This window comes from Chlamydotis macqueenii, chromosome 13 (assembly GCF_036417535.1).
Source record: "Chlamydotis macqueenii isolate bChlMac1 chromosome 13, bChlMac1.mat, whole genome shotgun sequence".
NCBI classification, from domain to species: Eukaryota; Metazoa; Chordata; class Aves; order Otidiformes; family Otididae; genus Chlamydotis; species Chlamydotis macqueenii.
The window spans coordinates 1,801,158-1,829,023 of NC_141568.1; the positions used below are offsets into that span (position 1 = coordinate 1,801,158).

Genomic DNA, 27,866 nt, shown 5'->3' on the forward strand with positions numbered 1-27,866 from the left:
GTTTTTGTGTTTGTTTGTGGGGTGTTTGGTTGGTTGGTTGGTTTTTTTTTAGGGGAGGGGCAGTGACAGTGCCTGGCTCAGGGGACCGGTTGGTGCAGCGTGTGCCCCTGCCCGCTGCGGGGATGGGGGCTGCTGGGCGAGTGCGGGGGGCCACAAGCTGGGGGACCCCCGAGGAGGGGGAGAGCAGGGGCAAGCAGCACCAAAATGGCGCTGGCCACTGGGCTGGTGGCCACCCCTCCATCCGGGGCCGAGAGCTCTGCGGTGGCTGCGGGGTCCCTCGAGGGACAGTGCCACCCTCGCCCCCTCCTCGGTTCCAGGGGGTGGCCCGGTGGCGAGCGCCAACCGTGGGGAAAAGGGGTTCCGCAGGACCCCCGTAGCCCAGCATCCCCCAGCCCCGCAGTGCAGCCGGCGCGTTAATGGCACAGCCCGGACGTGGGAGACGCTTCGCTCGCCCATCGGACTCCTCGCCGGGCACTCGGGCCGCGCCCGCAGCGCATTACGGGGCCGCGCCGAGCCTGCGCCAGGCCGGCGAAGTGGAGCGGGGCCGGATTCGGCCCCACGAAGCAGGGCCCTGGGGTGTCGTTCCCGGCGCCCATTTATTTCCACAGCCTCCGTTCCTGGCCCGGCTGCGGTGCAACGAGCGCTCGACGCCGGCGCGGGTGCCGTGCCCTTTCCCGAATCCATTCTAGGGGGGAAGCGGGGGGGGTGCAACCCCAGGGGTTTTTGTGGCCGTGATTTCCACACCTGGGTGGAAATTCCACGGCCGTGGCGTTAATGCCGAAGCCTCACGGCTCGGCGTCGCCAAGCATTTTATTTACGTGAGCAAATCCCCCCGGGTCCCAGCGATGCGGGTGCTCGGAAGCCGTTTGGGTGCCCACAGCCCCACCCCAGCTCCCACGAGGGGCTCGCACCCACCACAACTCGCCAGGACCCCCCTGTTTGGGGACCCTCGGACCCACGCTGCCCGCAGTTTGGGGGCTGCGGCGTGGGCGGGGGTGTCTGGGCGGCTGCGGCTTCACGTGTCTGGGGTCTGGGATGGGGGGGTGAGTGGGTGTCAGTTTATTAAATATTTTCGGAAAACAAGCACCGGGAAGCCAAAGAATGCGGAGAATTTGACGGGCCGATGCTTCCCGGTAGGGACTGATGGTTACCAGTGCTGCCCAGTTCCCAGCGACTTCCCCGTTCTAGGGATACGGGGTCACGCGCCCAGTTCCGGGGATGCAGGATCCCACACCCAGCTCGGGGACACCGGAGCAGCCCCCACGGGTGCGCGGTTGCCGTGTCGCTGCCCCGGCTGCCGGGCTCCGCGGGCGTTACGGAGCCCCGGGCCGAGCGGAGCACTCAGCCTCAATTAGCTCCAGCTTTTTTTTTTTTTTTTTCCTTACGAAGCAAACAGGAAACACATCGGCTTTTTTTTATTATTATTATTTTGATTTTTTTTTTTTTAGACAGTTTATTTATTTCTTTTTTTTCCCCCCTGCTGCAAATGCCCGGGGAGCTGCGGGATCCGGCTTCACCCCCTCCGGGAGCCGCCTCCCCACCCCCGCGCCCCGCCCGCCCTCATTGGCCGTCGGGGCTGAGACCGGCCAACTCGTGGCAGCAGTGACCAAGCTGCAGTGTGGGCGGGGCGGCGCTACGCGGGGCGGGCCGTAGCGACCCGTGCCGAGCAGAGCCGTGCCGAGCCGTGCCCGCCGAGGGGGGCGGGAGGGGGGCGGTTGCCGCTTTATAAAGACCGACGGGAGCGTGGGGAGGGGGGGTGGGGGGGGGAAAGAGAGCGTCTGTGTCGTTGCGGGACCGGTCGGCGGGGCCCTGCCCAGCCCCGGTGGGGCGGCACGGCACGGCACGGCACGGCACGGCATGGACCGGGCCCCCCCCGTCTGAAGGGATGGAGCGGGGGGCGCTGGGCGCGGGGCTCTACTGGCTGCTGCTGCCGCTCGCCCTGCTCGCCGGTGAGTGCGGGGCGCCGGGGGGTGGGTTTTGGGGTGTGGGGGGGGTGCACTCTGTGTGTGTGTCCCCACGCGTGAACCGCGGCGCGGGGCTCCCCCCACCCCACCAGGAGCCGCCGCTGGAGGGAGGCGAGTGGGTGGGGGGATTGGGTGGGTCCTCCCCAGCTCCACGCGGGACCACCCTGCGCCCCCCGCGAGCCCCACGCAGGACCTAGCCCACTCTCGGGCAACGCCGCGACTTCTTTAGGCCGGATGTGGGGTGTGTGCGTTGTGTGTGTGTGTGCGTGTGTCGTCCCCCCTCCCCACGGGCACCCCCCAGCCCACGGGCACCCGTGGGGCGGTTGGGGCTGAAGCCCTCGCGATTCGGACGCGGCCGTGTCACCCCGCTCGCTCCTCTTGGAAGATTGGGGAGTGGGGTGAGGGGGGGGCAGAGAGGGTGCTGGGGTGGGTGACGCTTTGGGGGGGCACCCTGGCTGGGTGATACTTGGGTGGGCGATGCCAGAGTGGGCGATGCTCGAAGGGGCACCTTGGGGTGGGCGATGTTTAGGGGGGGCACCTTGGGGTGGGCGATGCTGGCGGGTGTGGCTGGCACCCGTCCCGTGCCCGGGTGCCGTGGCGGGGCGCGTGACGCCCACTCCGGTCACGGCAACCCCTGCCAGGCCGCGGCCCCCCGGGCTGCGCCCAGCCCGGTTTAAGCAAGCCCGGCTTTGGAAGGCAGGGACGCGCCACCCACCCGGCGAGGCAACCGTCTGGCTACCGGCCTGGAAAATACCCGCGTCCCGGGACGCGCGGGGCGAGAATCGGCTCTTTGAACCCCGGCCCGTTTGGGGATTCTCCATTTACCTTTACGCAAAAAGGAAAAAAAAAAAAACGAAAGAAACCCCAAAACTCTCCGTAAACAAGGATTGTTCAACGGGCTCCTTGTGCCGGGTGCGGCCGCGCCGGGGGGTCCGCAGCCCGCGGACGCGGTGGCGTGGTGACTTTTGGGGTAGCGTCACCCGTGGGCCGTGCGGCCCACTGGAGTCACGTCCAGCCCAGTGACCCCTAATCCTGGCCGCGTTTCGGGGAGCGGGGCTGGGGTGCGCGGGGCGAGCCTCGCCGGCGGAGGAAGTCAGGGACTGTTGGCAAAAAAAAAAAAGCTGCTTTTTAACGCGCTCCGCTTCGCTTGGGGAGTGACTCAGTGCGTCGCGCGCGGAACCCGCGGAGGTTAATTATAACCCGGCCGACGGAACGGGAAGGCGGCCGGCTGCCTCCCCGGTGGGGTGCCGGCCCCCGTTCCGGGGCGCGGGAGGAGCTGCTGGCCGTGTCCCGTGGGTGCGCGGGGCGACACGTGGCCTTTGGGCGCGGTCTCGCGGGGCCCTCGTACCCCCAATGGTCCCGAATCGTCCCGGGGCTCGCTCGTCTCGCTCCGGCGCAGGGTGTTGCGCTGGGGGGCTCGCACCCGCGCCGAGCGGGGAAACTGAGGCACGGGGAGGTGGGTGTGTGCGGTTTGTCCCGCTGCACCTGGGGGGAAGAGCGCGACCCGCCTGCGGCCCTTCCTGCCCCGGCGATTTGGCTTTTCCCGAGCGTCCGGAGGATGTGCGCTGCCGGCCAGCTCGGCGAGGGTGGAGGCGCGGGAGCTGGGCCCCACAGCACGGCTGGGCCCCACGGCACGGCTCGGGGCAGCCCCCCGCTTCCCACGGGCTGGCGGGGGCTCGGGACCCCCACGGTGCGGCTCGCGGCCCTGCCGTGGGTGGGAGATGGGATGCTGGGGTGCCTGGAGCTGGTGGGGGGGGGGGGCTCAGCCAACTGCCCCTTCCCACCAGTGCGCATCCCACCGTGGGGTGACCGGGGTGGGGACCGTGGTGGTGGGTGCAGGTGGCAGCCCCCCTCCCTGGGGGGGGTCCTGAACCGGGGTGGGGCGAGGACACGGACCCCCTGCCCAGCCGTGGGGTGCTGGGCGTCCCGGGGGGGGGTCCCGGGTGCCGCAGGGGAGCGGCGCCCAGCTGGGTGCTGGCAGGCGCGTGGGCCGCAGCCAGCTGCCTCCTGCGGTCAGGTGCTTTTTATAAAATGCAGGGGAATAAAAAAAAAAAGAAAAAGAGGAGGAGAAAAAAAAAACTTTTTTTTTTTTTAAAAAAAGAAGCCACTGCTGTGTCCAAGAGCAATAACTCCCGTTTCCTCCCCGGGTGCGCGGGGCGGGGGGGGGGCGGGAGGCTGCCTGCGGCCTCTGCCCGAACTGGGGTGCCCGTCTCCCCGCGACCGAGCCTTTTGCAAAGCCCCCGTTGAGGTGGGTGACGCTGCGGGGGGTCCCAGGGGTCCCCGCTGGGGCTTTCTGGGCCCCTGGTTGTGAAGCCTGGGCAAGGCCGGGTTTAACCCTTCGCCTCCTGCGCACCCAGGGGGGTCCTGGGGTGCCCACGGGGGCTGGGCGAGGAAGAGGAGGGGGTTCGGGCACCGCTTGGCACCGCCGTACGGCAGGCGAGGGCAATATCGTGGTGGCTCCGGGAACGTCCTCGTGCGACGGGAGTGTGGGTCCTCGTGCGCAGGGCGGGTGCGCAAGGCGGGAGAACGTGCAGGGGCATCCCGGCGCTGAGCCCTGCGGTTCTGGGGGGTCCCGCCCCAGCGTGTGCCCACTGTTGGGGCTCAGGGTGTCCCCGGGCACTGGGGTGGCAGCGAGCGCCTGTCCCCAAATGGGCAGTGTTCCCCTCGTGCCGGCTGCCGGGGTTTCCCGGGTTGGCAGCCGTGGCACCCGCTGGCACCCGGCCCGGTGCCCTCCCGGGGCAGCTCCGGCCGGATCCCTGGGGAGCGGGGCCGGCCGCTGCCCTGGCGCTGGTGGGAGCCGGGATGAATTTTCCACAAAAACAGGATACGGCGGGGTGAAACCGATGTGGCTGCTCCCTTTTCCCGGGAAGAGGAGCTGGGGCCCGGGGCTGGGAACGTTCCCAGGGCCTCACCGCTTCGGGGCTGACCGTATTTTGGGATGGGGATAGCCTCTGCGGCCAGGCTTCGGCCACCTGCCCCAGGTGCCCAGCGCGGGGTCCCGGGGGCCAAGTGACCCTGCCCCGGCACTGGGGACCCCAGTTGGTCCAGGACCCGGCTACGGGGAAGCGGCTCCGGCAGTGGGTAACGGGCCCGTGCGGAAATAGCAGGGCAGGCAGGGAATTAAAGAACTCTGCTAATTAATCCCGAGCGGCCGCAGGTTCCCCACAGAGCCGGCGGCTGCGCTGGTGCCAGCCGGCGTACGGGGGCTGCGCGCGGGCACGGGGTGCTGTGGGGTCACGGCGTGGGGCTTCCCGCGCCCCCCACCCACCTGGGACCCGTCCCCGCGAGCTGGCCGGGCGCGGGATGCTGCCTGGTTTGCAGGGATGGGGGCTGCACCGCACCCCGTCCCGCTCCCGCAGCCACCCCGTCCCGCGCTTCCCCGGCCTGGTCGCAATGGGAGAGACCCTCACGCCAGCTCTTGCCTTCCCCTGGGGTCCCCGCTGTCCCCTGTCCCCCCTTACGGGGACACCTCAAGGGGAAATGAAAGGCCAGCGTGAGGGAAAGCCGGCTCATCACGCCCAGCTCCCGTTTATCCTCCTCCCGGCACGCTAACGTCGTTAATATTTCAAGCGCTGCCGGCCGCGAGCTCCCCGGCAGCGTGGGATCACGGCCGGCTGCTCCCAGCTCCCGGCGGGGCTGGCAAGGGAGAATTTGGGGTGCGGAGCTGGGAGGTCCAAAGGGGGATGCTCGACGCGGGGCCAGATCCTGGCCCACCCACCCACCTGGCTCCCAGCCGGACGAGGGTGGATTTTGCCGCCGGGCTGCCCTCCCCACGCACCAAACTGGTTTTTCTCCCCGCGCCGGCACTTTCCCCGCTGTCAGCGCGGCGGGGAACTGGTTTCCCCCGAATGTGCAGGACGGAGCGCCCACGCCTCGCCGGCACGGCACGCCCCGGCACAGCCGGCCCTGCCAAGGCCCCGGGCGATGCCAGCGGGACTTTTGTCACAACCGGTCCCCTCCGTGGGACGGGAGCTCGCAACGGGGCCGCTTCGCCCAAATGGCCCGGTGCTGGGGTTGGGGGTGCCGGTGGCCGAGAGGGGGGCTGGCTGGCTCCCGCCTTTGCCGGGGCAGCGGCTCGCCCCCGCGCCGGGAAGGCTCCTCTCTCCCGGCCTCGTCGCCGCTGGCGCGGGAAGGGGAATATTTGCTCCATGAGATCATGGTTCGCCGAAACGTAGCCAGCAACCCTGGGCGGCACGCGGGGAGGTGACGCATCCTGGGGTCACCGCCGAGAGGCGGTTGGCGGGACGGTGGTCCCGCTCCCCCCGCTCTGGGCTCCCCGTGCCCCCCAACCCATGCTGGGGGGGCTGCCTGCGCTCCCCAGGGGTTGGGAGGTGGCTGGGGACCCCGCCGTGGGGTCAGGGGCCGGTGTTAGCCCCCCACGGGTGCCGCGTGGGACATGCCCTGGTCTAGTGGGTGCCTCCCGTCCCGCCACCCCCGCACTGTCCAAAGATCCCTGGGGTGCTCACGGGGGAGCGTGCTGTGTCCCCCCCGGCCGTCACTCACCCCAGGATGTGCCGTCCCATTGAAACCTCGTAAACACAGGAAGGGCCGTGCCGGGCTGGCGGTGCTGAGCACCTGGCCTGGCCCCCCCTCGCCCCCCCAGCCCCACGGGGAACTGGGGGCTGCCCCCTTGGCCCCCTCTACCTCGCCCCCTTCCCAAGTGGGGTGCCAAGGGGAGCACGGCCCTGCCGAACCGGGGTCCCCGACATCGGTTCCTTGTGGTCGTCCCCTCCCCGGGCTGCCCCAGAGGGGTCCCCCTACCCAAAATGGGGTCCCCTGAGCCTGCTGGGGGGGGAGGGAGCGCAGCGACACGTCCCTCTGGTTTGCAGAGGGGAAGGGGACAGAAGGATGCCCTGGGACCACAGCGCTGGCTTGGTGGGTCTCTTGCAGTGGCTGTGCCCATCACCGTGGCCTCGTGGCAGGGCTGTCCCGCAGCCGGTGCCAGCTCGCGCTGCTGCACGCGCCGGTGTCCGTCACCCCTCCGCTGGTGTACGCCTGCGGACGAGGGGAACGCTGTGTCCCCAGCCGCGCTGGCAGCTGCCCCGGGATGTCCCCGCTGTCCAGTCCCCGTCCCCGGCGGGACGCTGGCTCAGCCCTGCTCCCGGCCCGGCTCAGCTCCTCCGACGGCTTCACGCCCGCGCACAAGCTGTAATTTTGGTCTAAAAATAAGCGAGGGAGAAGGTGGCGAGCGGGTGGCGCCTCCGGAGCGGGGCCTGGGTGCAGGTGAGGGGCTGTGCCAGCCGCGGGACGGCCCTGGGTGGGTGGGGGTCCCAGCCTGGACGCAGAGTTCTCTGCAAATTTGGGCAAGGTCTTACGGGAGCAGCGCGGAAATGCAGTGGATTTTGCTCATTGCCTTCATCCCCGTGTCACCCCACACGTGCGGGACATCTGGTGTCCCCCCTCCCTCTCTTCCCTTCGTGGGGGGGGGGGTCTGTGCCTCTCATTTTGGGGTATCCCTCACCTCCCGCTTGGCCATCCCTCGCCGTGCGGGTCGGGGTGCCGTCCCCGGGGGTCCTCAGGGTGAGGTGGGCCACGGCCCCCTCCCCGTACCACATCCCTGGCGCTGACCCTCGCCCGTACCTCTGCCCCCCAGCCTGCATCTTCCGCTTCAACGTCCTCTCCCTGGTCTACCTGCTCTTCCTGCTGCTCCTGCCCTGGTTCCCCGGGCCCACCCGGCGCTCCGACGCAGGTAAGGGGCTCAGCCCCGCGACGCGGGCAACGGGCAGCGCGGTGGGCAGGACGCGGGCAGCTCCGGCCCCGGGGGGGGCTGCCGGCCGCGCTCCGGCTGCTACCTGCCCTCCATCCCCTGCGGTTTCCCCCAGGCCGGGCAGCGTGGCTCCGCGTGGCGGCCTCGCTCTGTTAATTATAGCCCGGTGCGGCTATTAATAGGGCCTCCGGCTAGAAAATGGCCAGTTTGCAGCCCCGGCCTTATTAACCAGAAACCTCAGGGCCGAGCTGTGCCCGTCGGGTGGGTGGGCAGGGATGTACCACCAGCGGCCCCCCCGGCCCTGCCCGGGCGTGTGGGGGGGGAGGTCCAGGGGGTGCATCCCCCGCGGCGGGTGCGTGGGATGTGATGGGCACCGGATGCATCCCCCGCGGCGGGCGTGTGGGACACGTCCCCCCCCGTGGCGGGCACGGGGTGCTTGGCCCCCCACCCTCTGTGCCGTAACGCAAGCCGGCAGCGCCCGGCACCGGCCGCGGGCTAAAAGCTTTGCCCTCTGAATATTTCATGGGCTCGCACGGCCCCGGAGCCCGGGCGCTGGCGAGAGCCTTCGCGTGGATTTACAGGAAAAAAAAAAAACAAGCGGAAGGTTTTTGGCCCCGGGCTGCGCCCCCCGGCCGGCGTGCAGCTGCGGTGGGCTCGCTGCCTGTCCCGCCGGCAGGAAAACGGGCGCGCGGCCCGGGGAGCCGGGTGGGATGGGGGCACGGCTGCAGCTGGTGGAAGGTCTGAGGCGGGGGGCTGGCGGTGACGGGTAACGGGGTCCCCGTGTCTCGCAGGTCACGCCGGTCGCCTCCTCAAAGCTCTGCTGGGGACCAGCATCCTCTTCCTCCTCGCCCACTTCGTTTTCCAGATATGCCTGTACACGCTGCCCGCCCTGGGCCAGCTGCTGGGGCCCAGCTGTGAGTACGGGGCGCTGGGGCAGGCTTCGCCCCCTCCCCACCGTGCCCCAGGGCCGGACCCCCAAACTGGTGACATGGGAGTGATCCCATCCTGCTGGGCGCTGGGGGGGCTGCTGGGCACAGGCTGTGCCGTGCCGGGGTGCCCGCTCGGTGACCGCTGGCCTGGGTCCCCCATGGATTTGGGGCGTTCGCCCCGTAGGGGGAAGCTGCCCGCTCTAGGGGGGCTCGGAGCCTGCCCCCGCACGGGGTCTGCCAAACTCAGCGCCTTCCCCGCTTCCCCGCAGGCAGCAGCTGGGAGGTGCTCTCCCGCCACATTGGGGTCACCAGGTAAGGGCACGCCGGCAATGCGGGGCTGGGGGCTGGTTTTGGGTGGCGGGGGGGCACCCCTGAGCCCTCCCCTGCCCTGCTCTCCCCCCGTCCCAGGCTGGACTTGAGCGACATCCCCAACTCGGTGCGTCTGGTGGCCCCCGACGTCGGCATCCTGCTGGTCTCGTCCCTCTGCCTCTGCCTGTGCCGCCGCCTCGTCCCCAAGGCCGGCGCCGCCGCCCGCGGCCGGAGACCGGAGTCTCTGGAGCCCCTTGAGCGGGTGAGAGCCAACCCCGGCGCCCTCGGCAGCACCCCACCCCGCGCGGCCCCCGCCAGCATCCCCGGGGCACGGCGGCTGGTCCCCGTCCCCTCCCTGGGGCGGCAGCCTGGGACACAGGGGGGGCTTGGCGTGGGGATGTCCCCGGTGGCCTGGGACCCGCGTTGGGGCGGTTTTGGCCGCTCGACCGAGCAGGTCAGCATCGCGTAGGGTCGGGGTGAGTCAGCGGCGGAGGAGTGCCGGTGTTTGCTCCCGCGTTGCCATAGGGATCCCGGCAAATAGCCCGGCCCCACAGCACGGCTTGATGTGGGGCTGCCCACCGGCGGGGCGAGCGCGGTGCCCGCACCCCCTGGCTCTGCCGCCCCAAAACCCTCGGGCTCAGCTTGAGCTCACCGGCAAGGTGCTGCGCCGTGCCGGCTTGGCGCCGGGACACTGTGCTGGTGGCACTGGGGTCGCCCGGCAGACACAATCCCAACCTCCTAGCCCACCCCTCAGGGCTCAGCCCCGTTTTGGGGTGCTCCGCGCTGATCCGGGCTCTGGCGGCGGGTGCTCGCCTGCCCGGCTCCGGCCGTAGCTGGGCTGTAACCGGAGCGCCGGCCGATGCGAATGCCTTCGCCGCCAGCTCGGGAGGCAGGCTGGAAAAAAAAAAACCTCGGTGCTGGGAACCCGAGTGCCAGTGCCAAGAAAAACAGCCGCCTTTCGGAGGCGCTTTCCAAGCGGGAAAGAGATAAACACGGCCAGGTGCCGGGCCGCGCGCCCGCGCAGCGCCGGGCAGGGTACTGCGGCCGTCCGCCCGTGCTCTCCCTCAAGAGGGGAAACCGAGGCACGGCTGGGAGCAGCCCGGGGCCGGCCGCGGGGCTCACGCTGCGCTCTCCTCGCCTGGCAGGGGAAAGAGGAGGACGTGGAGCGGCGCGGCGGCGCCGCTGACGAGGACGCGCCGCTCAGCGCCAAGCTGCGGGTGACGGCTCACTGGGTGCTGTGGGCGGCCGGGAAGGGCCTGGCCGTCCTGCTGCTGGCCTTGGCTGGTGGGTACGGGACGGAGCGGGGCGCGCGGTGGTCTCGGTGGTGCGGGGGATGCTCGGCCGCGCGCTGACCGCCCGCGGGGCGCTGCTCCCCCAGGGATCACCCTGCCCTCCGCCTCCTCCAGCCTGTACTACCTGCTCTTCGTGGGGCTGTGCACGTGGTGGGCGTGCCACCTCCCCGCCAGACGCCCGGCCTTCGACGCCCTCTGCGCCCTGGTCGGCGTCTACGCCGGCGCCCACCTCCTCTGCCTCTATGCCTACCAGGCGCCCTTCTTCCAGGGGGTCTTCCCGCCCCCCACCATCTGGGCTCGGTGAGTCCCCGGGGCGGGGAGCCGCGCCGTGGGTCCCCGCGCCGCCCTGGTTGAGCGCCGGCCGCGGCGGGTCCCTGTGGAGGGCGCGCAGTGAAGCCGTGTGCCGTGCCGGCGCCGGGATGGGACCCCGGCTCACGGCGGGGGTCCCGGCTCGGGTGGGCGACGCCACCACCCGCTCTGTCCCCGCAGGGTGTTCGGCTTCAAGGACATCGTCCTGTATCGCAACTGCTCGCAGCCCAACGCCCTGGTGCTCAACACCGGCCACCCCTGGCCCGTCTACGCCAACCCCGGCATCCTGCTCCTGCTCTACTACACTGTGGCCACCCTGGTGAAGCTGCGTCGGCTGGACGCCACGGTGAGGGGCTGCGGAGCCCAGCCGGACCCCCTGCCGATGCGCGGTGTGGCTGGCTGCTCTGGCTGCCCCAGCCCTGGCACGGGGGGCGGTGGGGTGCCCGTGGTGGGGGGGTGCATCGTTGTGGGGATGGGGCGTCGTCCTGCTCCCTCGCCGTGCCCTGAGCTGGCTCCTGCCCCTCGCAGAGAACTGCGGCGCCGGCGCGGCCGCCGGCGAGGGAGCAGGTGGAGCTGGAGAGCTGGCCCAAAGACACGGACGGCGTGGCTGATGACACCAGGGTGGGTTTGGGGCGGGGGCGCCGTGCCCCAGCTGGGGTGGGGAAACGGGTGCGGGGTTCTGGGGCTCTGAGCCCTCTGTGCCCCCCCAGCCCATGCTGTCCCCCAGCACCGGGAAGCCGGGCAGCGACGCCGAGAACTGCACCGTCCACGTCATGGGCAACTCGCCGCAGCCGGGTAAGGCCATCCCCGCCGCGTCCCCCTCCCCAAACCCTGCGCGTGGCCCCGGGAGGGGCCGGCTCACCGTCCCCCCCTCCCCGTGGCCAGGCAGGAGGCGTCCGGCGGAGCGACTGCTGCTGCACACCCTGGGCCACGTCGTCATGAACCAGAGCTACGTCTGCGCCCTCATCGCCATGATGGTAAGGGGCTGGGCCGGACACGGAGCTGGGGGAGTCCACGTCCCGCAGCCGAACCCCGGGCGAACGGCCGCGTCCTGCTCCGCACGCAGGTGTGGAGCATCACCTACCACAGCTGGCTGACCTTCGTGCTGCTGCTCTGGGCCTGCCTGATCTGGACGGTGCGGAGCCGGCGTCACTTCGCCATGCTCTGCTCGCCTTTCCTGCTCCTCTACGGCGTGGCGCTCTGCAGCCTGCAGTACGTCTGGGGGATGGAGCTGACCCCCGAGCTGCCCACCCGCCTCGGCTTCGTCAGCCTCGAGCAGCTGGGCTTGGTGCATCCCAAATATCCCTGCTTGGACCTGGGGGCCAAGGTGAGCCCGGCGTCCCCGTCCCCCCGTCCCCGCCGGCACTCTGCCCCGCTCACCGCCTGTCCCCCGCAGCTCCTGCTCACCCTCACCTTCTGGCTGCTGCTGCGGCAGTTCGTTAAGGAGAAGCTGCTAACGAGGAGGTGCCCGGCCACCCCGCTCCTGGAGGTGACCGTTTCGGACACTGGTGAGGGCTCCCGGCGTCCCCCACCCGGAGGGACCCAGCTGAGCGTCCCCGGGGTGGGGGGGAACATGCGTGGCCCCCCCGCCCGGCTGCCCGCAGCCCCCTCCCTGCCTTGCAGAGCCCAGCCGGCAGCGGGACGTCCTGAAGGCGCTGGGGGAGCTGGTGCGGGATTTCTACGCCAAATACTGGATCTGCGTCTGTGCCGGCATGTTCATCGTGGTGAGCTTCGCCGGGCGCCTGGTTGTCTACAAGATCGTCTACATGTTCCTCTTCCTCCTCTGCCTCACCCTTTTCCAGGTACGGGGGGCTGGGGACCCCTCCCCGTCCCTGTCCCCCAGGTGTCCCCGCTGATGTCCCCGTCCCCGCTGATGTCCCCGTCCCTGCAGGTCTACTACAGCCTGTGGCGCAAGGTGCTCAAGTGTTTCTGGTGGCTGGTGGTGGCGTACACCATGCTGGTGCTCATCGCCCTCTACACCTTCCAGTTCGAGGACTTCCCCGTGTACTGGAGGAACCTGACGGGCCTGACCGATGAGCAGTGAGTGCCCCTGACCCGCCGCGGGGTCCCCGCTGCCACCAGGGCATGGCCAAGGGACGCGTTGCGCGTGGGCAAACTGAGGCACGGGGTGGGATTTGGGGTGGAACGCCGGCTCGGCACCTGTGCAGGGTGGGACGGATGCGGGCCCGCGCTGACGCTCCCCTCCCTGCCCAGGCTGGGCGACCTGGGCCTGCAGCAGTTCAGCGTCTCCGAGCTCTTCTCCAGCACCCTCATCCCCGGCTTCTTCCTCCTGGCCTGCATCCTCCAGCTCCATTACTTCCACCGCCCGTTCATGCACCTCACTGACCTGGAGCACATCCCCGCCCCGTCGCCCTGCCACATCCCCAGGTAGGGTCCCGCGCCGGGGTGACCCCCCACCCTGCGCCCCGAGCGCCCCCGCCCTGTCCCCGCGCTGAGCCCCCCTCCCCGCAGGCCAGAGGAGCTGCACGGGAGCCGGCTGCTGCGGGATGCGGCCGCAGCCGAGAGCGGCGACTCCGACACCGCCTCACAGGGTACCGGGCAGGGACGGGGGGGACGGGGGGACATGGGGGTGGCCTCCAAGCCAGGAAGGGGCTGGGAAGGTAGGGAGATGGATTTGGGGTGTCTTCCAAGTGTGAGAGGGTAGGGAGATGGATTTGGGGTGCCCTCCAAGTGTGGGAGGTTACAGGGATGGATTTGGGGTGTCCCCCAAGCCAGGAAGGGGCTGGTGGGGTTTCAGGGATGGATTGAAGCATCCTCCAAACCAGGAAGGGCTGGGAGGGTAGGGATATGGATTTGGGGTGTCCTTCAAGGGTGGAACGGTAGGGAGATGGATTTGGGGTGTCCTCCAAGTGTGGGAGAGAAAGGGGATGGGTTGGAGCATCCTCCAAGTGAGGAAAGGGCTAGGATGGTGCAGGGATGGATTGGGGTCTCCTCTGAGCGTGGGAGGTTGTGGTGATGGATTGGGGTGCCCTCCAAGTGTGGGAGGATAAGAGGATGGGTTGGGGTGTCCTCCAAGCCAGGGTGGCCGTGGGTCATGATGGTCCATGTCCCCGCAGTGCCCACCAAATGGGGGCTGGTGCTGGAGCGGCTGATTGTGCTGGGCTCGACCTTCTCGGAGACGCTGACCCGCGGGCAGGTCTTCGTGAGGCGCCTGCTAGAGCTCCATGTCCTCAAGCTGGTGGCTCTCTACACCGTCTGGGTGGCCTTGCAGGAGGTACCAGCCCCCAGCACCCCGGGGTTGGGGCTGGGGGGCTCAGCCGGGTTCCCCGGGGTGCTGACACGGCCGCTGCCTCAGGTATCGCTGATGAACTTCTTGCTGGTGCTGCTGTGGGCCTTCGCCATGCCCTACTGCCGCTTCCGCCACATGGCCTCCTGCCTCTCCACCGTCTGGACCTGCATCATCATCGTCTGCAAGATGCTCTACCAGCTCAACATCGTCAACCCCAGCGAGTACTCCAGCAACTGCACCCAGGTGGCCGTGCCGGGGGGTGATGCCTGGTTTTTGGGGTGTTTGTGGTGGCACAAGGGGGGGTTCCTGGCCGGAGGTGGAAGGGGCGAGGGGTGCTGATGGCCGGCGGTGCTCTTCCCCTCGCAGCCCCAACTCAACAGCACCAACCTGAGCCCGGAGGAGCTGGGCAACTCCACGCTGTACCGTGGCCCCGTGGACCCCGCCAACTGGTTCGGCATCCGCAAGGGTTACCCCAACCTGGGCTACATCCAGGTGGGCGCGGGGACGGCGTTGCCTGGGCCGGGGGGGGGGATGCTTGGCGGCGTGCCGCGGTCCTGAGCGTCCCCTCCACCCCCCCCCCAGAACCACCTGCTGGTGCTGCTGCTGCTGGTGTTCGAGGCGGTGGTGTACCGGCGGCAGGAGTACTACCGCAGGCAGCACCAGCTCGCCGTCCCCGCCACCGAGACCATCTTTGAGGGCGTCACCCACCAGCACCTCGACAGCGGCCTGGGCAGCTGCGCCAAATACTTCGTCAACTACTTCTACTACAAGTTCGGCTTGGAGGTGGGGAGCGGGCGCCGTGGCGGCCATGACGGCGGCGGCGGCGGTTGCCGGGGGGGAGGTCCCAGCCTTCGCAGCACCCCCGTCCCGGTGGGGCTGAGCCTCCGCATCCCTCTCCAGATCTGCTTCCTGATGACGGTGAACGTGATCGGGCAGCGGATGAACTTAATGGTGATCCTGCACGGCTGCTGGCTGGTGGTCATCCTGACGCGACGCCGGCGGGCGGCCATCGCCTGTCTCTGGCCCAAATACTGCCTCTTCCTCGTCGTCTTCCTCCTCTACCAGTACCTGCTGTGCGTGGGCATGCCGCCCGCCCTCTGCGTGGGTAAGGGGGCACAGCGGGGACCCTGTGTGCGTGGGCAGGCTGCCCGCCCCGGGTGAGGGGCTGGGGGGCCGGGGGGACTGACGTCGAGCCTGCCCGCCGCGCCCCCCAGACTATCCGTGGCGCTGGAGCCGGGCCCTCCCCGTTAACTCGGCGCTCATCAAGTGGCTCTACCTGCCCGACTTCTTTGTGGCCCCCAAATCCACCAACCTCATCAGTGAGTATCCCCCCTCCACGCCCCCAGCCCACGGGATGCCCCAGACCCTGGCAGACCCCTGCCCGTGGGATGCCCTGTCCCCCTACTCCAGCTCCTGGAGGCCCCCAGCAGACCCCTGCCCGTGGGATGCCCTGTCCCCCCACCCCAGCTCCTGGCACCCCTCTTCCCATGGGACGCCTCAACCCCTGGCAGCCCCCTGCCCACAGGATGCCCTGTCGCCCCTCCCCAGTCCCTGGCAGCCCCCAGCCCACAGGACGCCCCAGCCCCTGGCAGACCCCTACCCACAGGATACTCTGTCCCCCAATTCCAGCCCCTGGCAGCCCCCCTGCCCACAGAATACCCTGTCCCCCTACTCCAGCCCCTGGGGTGCCCCAGCCCCTGGCACCCCCTGCCCATGGGACACCCCAGCCCCCAGCAGCCCCCCTGCCCATGGGGTGCCCTGTCCCCCCACCCCAGCCCCTGGCACCCCCTGCCCATGGGACACCCCAGCCCCCAGCAGCCCCCCTGCCCGTGGGGTGCCCTCTCCCCCCACTCCAGCCCATGGGACACCACAGCCCCTGGCAGCCCCCTGCCCTTGGAAGAGGGGCTTGGTGGGTGCCACGCCCCCTTTTTGGGAGGAGGCACGGCCTACCAGAGCCCCCCTACCCCGTCCCGAGCTGAGCCGTGTGCCCGCAGACGACTTCGTGCTGCTGCTGTGCGCGGCCCAGCAATGGCGGGTGTTCGAGGCCGAGCACACTGAGGAGTGGCTGCAGGCGGCCGGCGAGAACGCCGACCAGCTCGACCTGGCGCTGGACCCCCACAACCCCATGCCCAACTTCATCCACTGCCGGTGGGTGCCCGCCGCCATGCCGCACGGCACCGTGACCCGGGGCTGGGATGGGCTTTTGGGGCACCTGGGGCCGTGGGGATGGGACCTCCCCCTCCTGGGATGGGACCCCTTGGACAGGATGGGACCCCCCAGGCGGTGGGAGCTGCTGGGCTGGGACCCCCTGGGATGGGGATGGGACCCCATCAGCGCTGGGACCGGTTTGGGCCAGGGAAGCCCTCCCCCTGATGCTGGGCTGGGACAGGACCCCCCCACTGTCAGGATGGTGCCCCCACATGTGGGACAGGGGCACCCTGAGGCCGTGCTGGGACCGCTGGGAGAGTTGCGGTGGTGCGGGACAGCCCCGGTGATGGTGCAGGATCCCCGTGGGCGCCAGGACCCCATAAACTGGGACGAGGCACTTTGTCCCCTGAGACAGGGCCAGTGTGGGGACTGGGACTGTGCTGGTTTGGCTCGGGTGCGGGGTAGGACCTCGCTGCACCCTAAACCCCGGCAGTGCCCGGCGTGGGTGCTGGGAGGGGACTGGGACCCCGCTCCAAGCGCCCCCCGTCCCGCAGGTCGTACCTGGACATGGCGAAGGTGGTGGTCTTCCGCTACCTCTTCTGGTTCGTCCTGGTGGTGGTCTTCATCACCGGGGCCACCCGCATCAGCCTCTTCGGCCTCGGCTACCTGCTGGCGTGCTTCTACCTCCTCCTCTTCGGCACCGCCATGCTGCGCAAGCCGGCGCGGGTGCGCCTCGTGCTCTGGGACTGCCTCATCCTCTACAACATCACCGTCATCATCTCCAAAAACGTGCTATCGGTGAGGGCTGCCGGGCCCCCGACCCCCCCCCAGCCCCCGCTCCCCGGGGGGATGCCCTGGGGAGGGGACGGGTGGCGGCACCATCCCCTTTCTCGCCCTCTCTCCCCGCAGCTCCTTTCCTGCGTCTTCGTGCAGCAGATGCAGAGCAACTTCTGCTGGGTGATCCAGCTCTTCAGCCTGGTCTGCACCGTCAAGGGCTACTACGACCGTGAGTGCCGCCCCGGGGCGGAGCGGGGGTCTGGGGGCTGCCCCGCCCGAGCTGCTGGGGTTCGGAGCGGGGGGGGGTGCAGTTTTGGGCCGCAGCCCGACCCACCCGCGTCTCTGCCTGCCAGCCAAGGAGATGGGGAAGGACCAGGACTGCTCGCTGCCCGTGGAGGAGGCGGGCATCATCTGGGACAGCATCTGCTTCTTCTTCCTCCTGCTCCAGCGCCGCGTCTTCCTCAGCTACTACTTCTTGCACGTCATGCTGGACCTGCAGGCCTCCGCCCTCCAGGCCTCCAGGTGGGGTTGGGGGGTCTCGGAGGGTCTCCCGTGGGCGCCGGGGTGCCGGTGCCCCCCCCTCACCATCACGCCGTCCCCGCAGGGGCGTCGCACTGTTCAAGGCCAGCGTCCTGAAGAGCATGCGCTCCCACCGGCAAGCCGAGAAGAAGTCGTTGGCCCAGCTGAAGCGGCAGTGAGTGGGTTTTGGGGGGTGCTCGGGGACCCCCCACCCCCCCGGCACTGCAGCCGCCAGCCCCTCGGGGCACCCCTGTGTGGGTGGGTGGGTTTTGGGGAGCGGGCTCCGCAGCAGCCTCTGCCCGGCAGGATGGAGCGGATCCGGGCCAAGCAGGAGAAGTACCACCAGGAGCGGCTGCCCCGCGTCGCCGGCGAGGGGCAGGATGAGGCCAGGCCAGGTGAGAGCCGGGGGGTCCCCCCTTGCCCCCCCCAAACCCCTCTCCGGGCACAGCAGGGCGACCGCGACCCATCGCTGACGCCTGTCCCAGCGGACCCCCGTGGAGCGTTGCGGTGAACCCCCCCTCTCCCTGCCCACCCCGGCTCACCCCATGCTGGGGGTGGGTGCACCGAGCGTGGCAGTCCTCAGCCACCCTGTCTGCCGTCCCACAGCGCCCGGCGGCCCGGCGGACCCTTCCCGGCGCAGGGAGCGGTGGTGGCGGCCATGGTTAGACCACGCCGCAGGTACTGCCCCGGCACGGGGTCCGTAACGGGGCGCAGCCCCTCGGCAAGGTCCCTCCGCCGGGGACCGCTAACACCCGCGGGGAGCGGCGGTGACGGTGCTTTCGGCAAGGTGACGCCCTGCACGTCCCCCGTCCCTGCCGCACGGCACTAACCACGGCTTCTCCGCTTCCCAGCGCTAACGGGGTGTTGGACCGGGGGGCGCCGGGGTGGGTTTGGGGTCGGTCACCTCCCAACGCCAGCGCCACCCCGCTTTGGGGACGCGGGAGCTGAGCGTGCCCAAGGGGGGTCCCTGGGGGTGTCCCCGGCACCGTGCTGGCAATGCCGTGCAAGAGAGAGCCCTGGGGAGGTGACGGTGGAGCCAGCCTGGGCACCGGCCGTGCCGTGCCACCGGTCATGCTGTGACACCCCGTGCCGTGGCACCGGCCGTGCCGTGACACCCTGTGCCGCCCCGGCAGTGCTGCATTCGGGAGAATACTTCCTCTTCGAGTCGGACAGCGAGGAGGAGGAGGAGGCAGCGGTGCCAGAGGAGCTGCGGCCAAGCAGGCAGAACGCCTTCCAGGTCAGCACGCCTGGGGGGCTGAGGGGTGGGTCTCCTGGGGCCCGTGGGGCGCTGACAGCCCCTCTCCCCCCTCAGCTCGCCTACCAGGCCTGGGTGACCAACACCAGGACGGCGCTGCGGCAGCGGGAGCAGCCGGAGACGCCCGGTGCCGAGGGCGCTGCAGGTGGGTCTGGCTCACCCCGAAATGGGGCTGGGGGCGGGGGGGCTGGGAGGGGATGCAGCCTGGCCCCACACTTGCTGTTTGCCCCGGCTGCTGTCAGTACCCTGTAATGGGGCATCGCCTCAGTGGGATTCCCAATCTGTGTGTGTGGATTCTCTGATGGCTACAGTGGGGTTGGGCAGAAGCTCTCCTTTGGTGCCCACGCTGGTTTTTAAGCTGGATGAGGGGGGACGATGGGGTGGAGAGCCCCAACAGGGGCTGGAAACGATGTCCATCCCCCGCTGAGCCAGTGCTGCCCCTCCCTTGCAGGGTACAGCGGAGGGAATGAGGAGTTGGAGGTGCCCGAAGAGGCCGAAGGCCAGGAGGAAGAGGAGGAGGAAGACTCCGGTATGTGGGCAGCAGGACTGCAGCACAGAGTGGGTGCTGGGGTGGGGTGGGTCTGAGTGGGTGCGAAGTGACCCCCCCCGCTCCCTCCTCGCCCCGGCAGAGCGGAGCAACGTGGTGCAGCGGGCGCTGAATACCCTGCGGTTCCTGTGGGTGCTGTGCCAGGCCATGGTGGACGGGCTGACGCAGTGGCTGGACGCCTGCACCCGCGAGCACGCCGACATGTCCGCCGTCCTGCGCCTGGAGCGCTACGTCCTCACGCACCGGCTGGCCGCGGTGAGCCGCCGGGGCGGGGGGACCGCACACGGGGGGGCACGGCGAGGGGGCTGCAGCCCCCACGGCGGCGCTGACCCCCTGCCCGCTGCAGGGAGGCGACGTGCACCGCGGGGTCCTGGATGAGCTCTACGTGCCGCCGTCGCCACCGGAGCCCCCCGAGGAGCCGAGCCCGCGGGGGGCCGGGGGTGCGGACCCCCAAAACGGCGTCGCTTCCAGGCAGGTGCATAGATACCCCCCGAGGGGGCAGCGGGCAGGGGGCGGCGGGCAGGGGGCTCACCCCCGTCCCCGTGCCGTCCCCAGCGGGCACCGAGGCGCTGCCCCCGCCCTGGCGCAGTGCCCGCTGCCCACCGGCAGCCAGGAGCAGGTGACGACCTGGGGGTCCCGGGAGGACGTGGCCGGGTCTCAGGAACTCCTGACGCTGCCCCAGAACCGGAGCCGGACGGCCAGCGAGCTGCTCCAGAGCAGGTACGGGGGCGCGGGGCCGGCGGCGGCCGGGGGGGCAGCGGCGGGGCTGGCTCACCCCCCCCGCGCCCCACAGGCAGCTGTACTTCTCCGAGCTGGATGAGTCGGAGCGGTTTTATCAGTCCCACAACCGGTTCCTGAAGCTGCTGCTGGCCGGGTACCGCTGCGTGGCCGCCCACTCCGAGCTGCTCTGCTACTTCATCATCATCCTCAACAACATGGTGACGGCTTCCGTCATCTCCCTCTTCCTCCCCATCCTCGTCTTCCTCTGGGCCATGCTCTCCATCCCACGGCCCAGCAAACGCTTCTGGATGACCGCCATCATCTTCACCGAGGTGGGCAGGGGGGCGGCCGGGGAGGGGACAATGCCGCCCGGCTGCTGCCCGCTGACCCCCAGCGTCCCCGCAGGTGATGGTGGTGGTGAAATACCTCTTCCAGTTTGGGTTCTTCCCCTGGAACGGCTATGCCATGCTGGTGCGCAACGAGGGCAAGCCCTTCTTCCCGCCACGCATCCTGGGCTTGGAGAAGACCGACCGCTACATCAAGTACGACCTCCTCCAGCTCCTGGCGCTCTTCTTCCATCGTTCCCTGCTGCTGGTGAGCACCGGGGCGCGGGCACAGCTTTGGGCGGGCGTCCCCGGGAGCTGGGGGTGCTCCCGGGAGCGATGGGAGAGCACCCGGTGGGTGCCGCGGTTTGCGCCCAAGGCACCCGTTGCTGGTTGCGTCCCGTGGTGTGGGACAAGGGGCCGGGGGCCATCAGGAACCCCGTCCCCCTGACCGTGCTCCTCAGTCCTACGGGCTGTGGGACCATGAGGAAGACCCCTTCCCCAAGAAGAAAGTGGAGGCGGAGCGGGTGGAGGAGGAGGAGGAGGAGGAGAAGCAGAAGGAAGCAGCGTCCCCGTCGCCGGTGGTGGGCGAGGAGGGGACGAAGGCGCCGGCACTGCCGGGGGCACCGGGCGCAGCTGTGGGGCCAGAGCTGGAGGGCGGTGCCGTGGGGCAGGAAGAAGGGGCCGGGGCCACGCAGCTGCGCTTCAGGAGGAAGAGGAGGCGGGGGAAGAAGCCGTTGGAGGAGGAAGGTGAGCGCCGGTTCCCGGCCCTCGCACCCCGGCAGGGGGCAAGGCTGGCGTCCCGCAGGGCGGAGGGGTGCTGGGACCGGGCAGGACATGGCCCCGCAAGACCCTGGGCTGTCACCCACACTGTGCCTTGCTCGCAGGGGACGGGGAGGATGAGGAGGAAGAGGAAGAGGAGGAGGAGGAGGCAGCAAAACAGAGCCATGCTCAGAAGAAGCTGAAGGCCTTTGGGCTGCGGGTCAAGCTCTTCTTCCTCACCATGTGAGTGCCCCGCGGCGCTGGTTGGGGTGGGGGATGCGGGGTGCAGCCCCCCCGGTCACCCGTCCCCTCTGTCCCCTGCAGGGCGCAGAACGTGTACCAGCCCGTGCGCGGGTTCTTCTGGGACATCCTGCACACCCAGCACCGGGCGGCCACCGACGTCTACGCCTTCATGTTCCTGGCCGATGTGGTTGACTTCATCATCATCATCTTCGGCTTCTGGGCCTTTGGGGTGAGCAGGGGGTTCCCACGGGGCGCCAACCAGCCGGGCCAGGCCGTATCCTGACCTCTCCTGCATCCCCAGAAACACTCGGCGGCCGCCGACATCACCTCCTCGCTGTCGGATGACCAAGTGCCGGAGGCCTTCCTGGTCATGCTGCTCATCCAGTTCACCACCATGGTCATCGACCGCGCGCTCTACCTCCGCAAGACCGTGCTGGGCAAGCTCATCTTCCAGGTCATCCTGGTCTTCAGCATCCACCTCTGGATGTTCTTCATCCTGCCAGCCGTCACCGAAAGGTACCGAGGACATCCCTGAGGGCACGGCGTTGACCCTAGGGTGGCACCTTGGTGTCCCCAAGCCCGCCTGGAGAGGTGGCCGGAGGGGGTGACGCCTCCCACCCGCAGGTTGTTCAACCTCAACACGGTGGCCCAGCTGTGGTACTTTGTGAAGTGCATCTACTTCGCGCTGTCGGCCTACCAGATCCGCTGTGGCTACCCCACCCGCATCCTGGGCAACTTCCTCACCAAGAAATACAACCACCTCAACCTCTTCCTCTTCCAAGGGTACGGCACGGGGCCGCGCAGACCCCCGGGCACCCTTAGGGTGCTGTACCAGCCCCCCTCTCCCCGTGTGCTCCTCCGCACCCCAGGTTTCGCCTCGTGCCCTTCCTGGTGGAGCTGCGAGCCGTCATGGACTGGGTCTGGACAGACACCACGCTGTCCCTCTCCAACTGGATGTGCGTGGAGGACATCTACGCCAACATCTTCATCATCAAGTGCAGCCGCGAGACAGAGAAGGTAGGGCCCCCCCAGTAAGCCCCTTGTTGTCCCCCTGAGCCTGTCTGGCACTGTGTGCTGTCCCCCCCCTCCAGAAATACCCCCAGCCCAAGGGGCAGAAGAAGAAGAAGATCGTGAAGTACGGCATGGGCGGCCTCATCATCCTCTTCCTCGTGGCCATCATCTGGTTCCCGCTGCTCTTCATGTCGCTGGTGCGCTCCGTGGTGGGCGTTGTGAACCACCCCATCGATGTCACCGTCACCCTCAAGCTGGGAGGGTATGAGGTGAGGATACGGGTGGTGGGGGGAGTGCCCAGCCTGGACGCCGCGGTCTCCTGCGCCGCTGACGACGCCGTGTGTCCCCCCCTGCCCCGCAGCCGCTGTTCACCATGAGCGCCCAGCAGCAATCCATCCAGCCCTTCACCCCCCAGGACTACGAAGCCCTCACCAACCAGTTTGAGAGGCAGCCGGTAAATCCATCCCATCCCGCTGGGTGCCCTGGGGTGCGAGGGGGGGGTGTCGTTGGGTGGGGGGGGGTTCTGAACTGTGTGTCCCCCCCGTCCACGTGCCAGGTGGCCATGCAGTTCATCACGCTGTACGGCTACGAGGACATCGTGACGGCTCGCATTGAGGGCAGCTCGGGCTCGCTCTGGAGCATCAGCCCTCCCAGCCGGGAGCAGATGCGCCGGGAGCTGCAGAACGGCTCCTCCGACATCACCCTCCGCCTCACCTGGACCTTCCAGAGGTACCGCTGGCGCGGCGGGGTGGGGGGGCGGGGGGGGCCAGCCCTGCCCGTACCCCGCCGTCCGTCCCACCTCGCTGAGCCTCGGCTGCCCGCAGGGACCTGGGCAAGGGCGGGACGGTGGAGCACACCTTCGACAAGCACACCACCGACCTGCAACCCGGCACGCCCCAGCGCATGGAGCTGGCCCAGCTGCTGCAGGGCACCCGTGACGCCCCCGTGTGAGTGTCCCCAAGGGCTGGGGAGGGACCAGACCGGACCCCCGTGCTCGGTGGGACAGCGTTCCCCCCCCCCCCCCCCCAGCTCACCTCGCTCTCTTGCAGGCAAGTGCCCAAACTCTTCCCCAAATACATCCGGGCGCCCAACGGCCCCGAAGCCAACCCTGTCAAGCAGCTGCTGCCAGGTGGGTCCCACAGTGTTGTGTGTGTCGTTCCCCCCCCCCAAAAAATGGGTTTTGGGGGCACATCAGCGGCCACGCAGTGCCCTGACGATGCCGCCCCCCCGCCCCGGCAGATGGGGAGGACAGCTACCTGGATGTGGAGGTGCAGCTGAAACGGGAGCGAGCGGGCGCCGGCCGAGGGGGTGATAGCTTTTTGGAGTGGTGGGTGGTGCGGCTGAAGGAGCCCCCCCCCGACAATGGCAACATCCTCCCCATGGTCATCTTCAACGATAAAGTCAGCCCCCCCAGCCTGGGCTTCTTGGCTGGCTACGGGTACGTGGAGTTGGGGGGGGGGGGTGTGGGGCCACCAACCCCCTGGCTGCACCCCGAAAAGGGTGCGAAGCCAGAAAGGGGGGGGGGTGTGGGATACAGGATGTTTCCCCCCCCCCCCACCTCTCGCAGGATCATGGGGCTGTACGTCTCCATCGTGCTGGTGATCGGGAAGTTCGTGCGGGGTTTCTTCAGCGAGATCTCGCACTCCATCATGTTCGAGGAGCTGCCCTGCGTGGACCGCATCCTGAAGCTGTGCCAGGACATCTTCCTGGTGCGGGAGACGGGCGAGCTGGAGCTGGAGGAGGAGCTCTACGCCAAGCTCATCTTCCTCTACCGCTCCCCCGAGACCATGATCAAGTGGACGCGGGAGAAGGAGTAAAGGGAAGGGGCTCCGGGTCTCCTCCGTCCCAGGGACATCACCGCCAATGCCTTAACCAGCGCCCGCCCCACCCCCGCCACCCAAAGCTGGGGGCCACATCTCGCCGGGGAAGGCAGTGGGTTGCGGGGCGCTCAGCACTCGTTTTTAGGGAGGATGGGTTTTCTTCCCTTGCTTTGAAGCCGTCCGACCTGCGGAGACCACACCGTGCCTTCCCAGGGTGGGGAGGGAGCAGGAGCCGGACACCCCCACCCGCTGGGAACCCCTGGCTGCTGGGTGGGAGGGGGTGGGGGGGTCAGGAGCTGGCCCGTGCCCCCTCCCCGCTCTCCCCAGCCCTGCTCCGGAACCAGGTTGAACTCAAAAAGCAATAGCCACCCCCCAGACCCAGGACTGGTAGGGGGGCCTTGGGCCACAGCCCCCCCATGCCGGGGAGGGGGGCCGGCAGTCCCAGCTGGACTCTAGACACTCGTTGTGACTTTGTTGTTTGTTTTTTTTTTAATTAATTCAAATGGTTTATTTATACAGATATCTAATAAAAGAAAGCTGAGACCTCGCTGGCTGACGCACAGCTGGGGCGGGGAGGGGTGTGCGGGGTGGAACAGCACTTCGGGCAGCCCTCAGGGTGCCACCCTGCCCCCCAGGGACAGGGGTCCGTGTCCCCTGCTGTCCCTAGCCCCTTCGGCTCTTGCCAGCCTCCTCATCCTCCAGCGGGACCTCCTGGCTCGGCTGCTTCATCTCTGCTCTGCGAGGGATGGACACGGTATGGACGCGGCACTGGGGGGGGCCGAGCTGGTGAGGAAGGAGACCCCCCCGTCCCCCTTACCCGCATGGATCCTGCGCTGAGCCTCTGCACGCACATAGGGCGGCAGCGTGGCGACGGGGCCCTGCAAGAGAGGGGCCGTGAGGATGGGGACCCCAATCCCCAAGGAAAGCCACCCCGCCGCACCCCGAAAGCCTTACCAGCTCCTTGAAGGTGAGGCGGCAGCTGTAGCACAGCAGCGGGATGAAGGCAGATCTGCTCTCGGCCCTGCGGGGACGAGGACCCTCAGCGGTGCTGGCATGGTGGCCCCGGTGCCACCACGGCACCCCCCCGCCCACGCGCTCACCCCTGGCAGCACCCGTTCTCCGTCGGCTCCAGATCCTCCATGATCAGCGTGGGCTCCAGGGCCAGCTCCTCTTCTGCAAGAGCCAGAGGGCAGGAGGGCGATTAGGGGGTGCACAGCTGCCCCCCATAATCCCCCCACGCCCCCACTGCCTGCCCCACTCACCCCCGGCGATGTCCAGGGCGCACAGGCAGAGCAGGCAGCGCTCCGACTCGCAGCTCGCCTTGGCCGGAGCCGGGCTCAGCTTCTCGCCCGTCCTGCAGCCAACACGGAGGGGTGAGGGGGTGCGCTCCGGTCACCTCCGACCCCCCCAAAACCCCCCCGGGCGGAGGACGCCGTACCGGTAGACGGTGCTGATGGTGGAGGGGAAATCCTCCTGCAGCCCCAGGAGGAAGCGCTCAACCAGGCGGTGGATGCTGGGCTTCTCGCGGCGCTGCGGGAGCAAGCGCAGAGGGCAGGGGTGGGATAGGGGGGTCCCGTCCCCACCGCGGGGCCATGGAGCTCAGGGTCCCCCCCACGGGGGACAGGGGATGTCCCTACCTTGGTGGGGAGAGGCGGCGCGATGACGGTGGGGACGTCGAAGAAGTGGTTGTAGAAGGCGATCTCCTTGGCCATGTACTCCCGCATGGGACGCACCACCATCACGTCGCCGTGGCGGCTGTCCGCGAAGCCCTGCGGGTGGGCGGCTGCCGAGGGACCGCGCCGCCACCGAGGCCGCCCACCCCGCCTCTTACGGCGCTGCGTCACCCCTCCGGGCGAGGACAGCTGTCCCCAGTTCAGGGACAGGGTGCCGGTGGCCCGCTTACCGTGTCGACGGCGAGGAAGGCGCCGCGACCCAGCGCCAGGTTGGTGAGGAGTTTGACGGCCACGCGGGTGCAGCTCTCGCCCGTCATCACCTTGGCGTAGCCCCCGGTCCGGGCCGTCTGCAGGATGAGGTGGGTCCTGGGGGACAGGGTGACACCGGCTCAGAGCCGCCGCGCCACGCCTGGCGCTGGCAGCGGGCAGGATCGGCCCCTCACCGCAGCATCTGCAGCAGCTCCTCTCTCGCTGTCGGCGTCTCCACGGCCTCGAAGAGCCGCAGCAGCTCCTGGGTGCGGGCGGCGGCGGGCAGGCGGGGGGCGGCCGGGGGCTCTGCTGGGACGTCCTGGGTGCCGAGGCCAGGCAGCGAGGTGCCACCGTCCCCCTCCTGCCGCTGCTGCTGGATGAAGCCTTCCACGGCCTCCTTGTAGGAGGGGCCGGGCTCGTGCGATCCCCCCGGCCCCGGTCGCAAGATGGAAGGGGGCAGCTCCAGTGCCTGTGGGGCAGAGATGAGACACCAGGCGGGGATATTGGGGGTCACCAGGCTTGTCCCCCCACCCCGGCGTGTCCCCCCTCGCCCCCATACCTCCTCCAGGTGGGCGAGGTGGTAGGGGAAGCCGGTGGCCTGCAGCAGGCTCTCCATGCGGGCCAGGCTCTGCTCCCGCTGCGCCGGGCTCTGCCCGCGCACCGCTCCCTCTGCGAGGCAGCACCGGGATCGCCGCCACGGTGAGGAGGGGGCACCCACCCCACCCCCAGGGCCAGGGGGACGCCCCGGGGTGCCACAGCCTCGCTGGGCTGCAGCGAGGACCCTGCCCTGGGAGCAGGGAGGGGACAGCAGGGCCAGTCCTCACCGTCAACGTAGACGAGGCCAGGGACGAAGCGGAGCCTCTTGGCTGTCTCCCGGCTGAGCCCCTGGCAGAGGCGCAGGGTGAGGGGTGTGGGTGAGCCGTGTCCCCCTTCACCCCACCCCAAATCCCCCCCCAGTTCTCACCTCCTGGACCTGCCGGAGCATAGCGCTGGAGGCTGGCCCCCCTGACAGCGCCAGCAGCACCTGCGGGGACACGAGGGACGGTCAGCAGCCCCGGCGCTGCCGCCCGGGTCCCCACCATGCCCGTGCTCCCTGCCGGTACCTTCTCTCCCGGGAAGATGACACGGTTCTTGCCCAGCATCGCGCGGAACTTGTGCACGAAGTACTCGCGGAAGCAGCCGCTGCGGAGACGTGGCCCTGAGCTGTGGCGTGTCCCACGGCCCCCAGCCTCCACGTCCCCAAGTCCCAAAATCTTCAAGCCCCCTGTCTCCAAGCCCTGATGTCCCCAAGCTGCAATATTCCTGTGCCCTACTGTCCCCAAGCCCCGATGTCCCTGAGACCTGACATTCCCAAGCCTTTATGTCCCTGAGACCCGATGTCCCCACAGCACCTGTCTCCAAGCCCTGCTGTCCCCAAGCCCCGATGTCCCTGAGACCTGACGTTCCCAAGCCTTCATGTCCCAGAGACTCGACATTCCCAAGCCCCAATGTCCCCAGCCCTTCCTGTCCCCAAGCTTTGATGTCCCTGACATCAAATGCCCCCAAGATCAAACGTCCCCAAGCCCCGATGTCCCTGAGACCTGACGTTCCCAAGCCTTCATGTCCCTGAGACCCGACGTCCCCACGGCCCCTGTCTCCAAGCCCTGCTGTCCCCAAGCCCTGATGGCCCTGAGACCCAATGTCCCCAAGCCCCGATGTCCCAAAGATCCAACGTCCCCGAGCCCCGACGTCCCGGTCCCGCTCCCTCACCGGCAGAAGGCGTCCCCGAGGCGGATGACGAGGGCGGCGGAGCCCTGCCCGCACTTCACGCAGGGCCGCGGGTGGCTGCGGGGACACACACACGGCCGGTCACCGCACAGCACTGAGGCCAGCGCTCCCGGACTCCCGGCGCGGGTCCCCACCTGTCTCCGGCAGCGCGGCGGCCCCGCACCGGCACCGCCTCCGCCCCGCAGCCTCCATCGTCCCCCGCCGCCTCGCACATGGCGGCCCCCGCTCGGGCCCGGCCCGCTCCGCTTCCGGCGCGCTGCGATGACGACGCCACGGCGCGCGATGACGTCAG

At 69.4% G+C, this 27,866-nt stretch overlaps 2 protein-coding genes across 5 annotated transcripts; one reads left to right on the plus strand and one right to left on the minus strand.

Moving 5' to 3' along the window:
- Positions 1–1,794: 1,794 nt before the first annotated feature.
- On the plus strand, positions 1,795–24,432 carry PIEZO1 (piezo type mechanosensitive ion channel component 1 (Er blood group)). Of its 3 annotated transcripts, none has more exons than XM_086757764.1 (51): positions 1,795–1,949; positions 7,558–7,653; positions 8,463–8,585; positions 8,870–8,912; positions 9,009–9,171; positions 10,055–10,193; positions 10,288–10,501; positions 10,691–10,856; positions 11,039–11,131; positions 11,221–11,305; positions 11,396–11,487; positions 11,577–11,837; positions 11,907–12,018; positions 12,134–12,312; positions 12,402–12,550; positions 12,725–12,898; positions 12,983–13,062; positions 13,588–13,745; positions 13,827–14,003; positions 14,127–14,252; positions 14,343–14,543; positions 14,661–14,865; positions 14,975–15,079; positions 15,755–15,908; positions 16,463–16,706; positions 16,818–16,914; positions 17,039–17,207; positions 17,290–17,379; positions 17,511–17,599; positions 17,811–17,882; positions 18,338–18,441; positions 18,517–18,604; positions 18,911–18,988; positions 19,089–19,261; positions 19,353–19,481; positions 19,620–19,726; positions 19,800–20,058; positions 20,132–20,320; positions 20,514–20,799; positions 20,937–21,054; positions 21,136–21,283; positions 21,356–21,570; positions 21,679–21,837; positions 21,924–22,071; positions 22,146–22,334; positions 22,427–22,519; positions 22,622–22,794; positions 22,890–23,012; positions 23,115–23,194; positions 23,305–23,503; positions 23,633–24,432. In XM_086757764.1, the coding sequence occupies exons 1-51, from the start codon at positions 1,886–1,888 to the stop codon at positions 23,880–23,882; spliced, it is 7,428 nt and encodes a 2,475-aa protein (XP_086613890.1). In that variant the 5' UTR covers positions 1,795–1,885; the 3' UTR covers positions 23,883–24,432. The 3 variants fall into 3 exon arrangements, with proteins under 3 accessions (XP_086613890.1, XP_086613889.1, XP_086613891.1); XM_086757763.1 differs by having other exon boundaries at positions 19,353–19,477; positions 19,562–19,726; XM_086757765.1 differs by lacking the exon at positions 11,039–11,131 and having other exon boundaries at positions 19,353–19,477; positions 19,562–19,726.
- On the minus strand, positions 24,355–27,815 carry CTU2 (cytosolic thiouridylase subunit 2). 2 transcript variants are annotated; one of them, XM_086757766.1, is made up of 15 exons: positions 27,709–27,815; positions 27,557–27,631; positions 26,911–26,989; positions 26,772–26,831; positions 26,632–26,692; positions 26,367–26,476; positions 26,002–26,276; positions 25,789–25,924; positions 25,523–25,654; positions 25,324–25,415; positions 25,148–25,239; positions 24,986–25,058; positions 24,840–24,906; positions 24,703–24,763; positions 24,355–24,616 (listed from the first exon to the last, which is right to left on the minus strand). In XM_086757766.1, exons 1-15 carry the CDS (start codon positions 27,786–27,788, stop codon positions 24,549–24,551), a joined length of 1,461 nt encoding a protein of 486 aa, XP_086613892.1. In that variant the 5' UTR covers positions 27,789–27,815; the 3' UTR covers positions 24,355–24,548. The 2 variants fall into 2 exon arrangements, with proteins under 2 accessions (XP_086613892.1, XP_086613893.1); XM_086757767.1 differs by having other exon boundaries at positions 24,355–24,621.
- Positions 27,816–27,866: the final 51 nt, after the last annotated feature.

What these genes read in the sequence shown, in the direction of transcription:
- PIEZO1 (XM_086757763.1), top strand. Translation starts at nt 1,886, where the DNA reads ATGGAGCGGGGGGCGCTGGGCGCGGGGCTCTACTGGCTGCTGCTGCCG. An exon ending in GCCGCCCGCCCTCTGCGTGG is followed by an intron (nt 14,866 to 14,974) that starts GTAAGGGGGCAC and finishes CGCGCCCCCCAG; the next exon opens with ACTATCCGTGGCGCTGGAGC. An exon ending in GGCACCCGTGACGCCCCCGT is followed by an intron (nt 23,013 to 23,114) that starts GTGAGTGTCCCC and finishes GCTCTCTTGCAG; the next exon opens with GCAAGTGCCCAAACTCTTCC.
- CTU2 (XM_086757766.1), bottom strand. Translation starts at nt 27,788, where the DNA reads ATGTGCGAGGCGGCGGGGGACGATGGAGGCTGCGGGGCGGAGGCGGTG. An exon ending in GAGAACGGGTGCTGCCAGGG is followed by an intron (nt 24,907 to 24,985) that starts GTGAGCGCGTGG and finishes TCGTCCCCGCAG; the next exon opens with GGCCGAGAGCAGATCTGCCT. An exon ending in TCAGCGCAGGATCCATGCGG is followed by an intron (nt 24,617 to 24,702) that starts GTAAGGGGGACG and finishes CTCGCAGAGCAG; the next exon opens with AGATGAAGCAGCCGAGCCAG.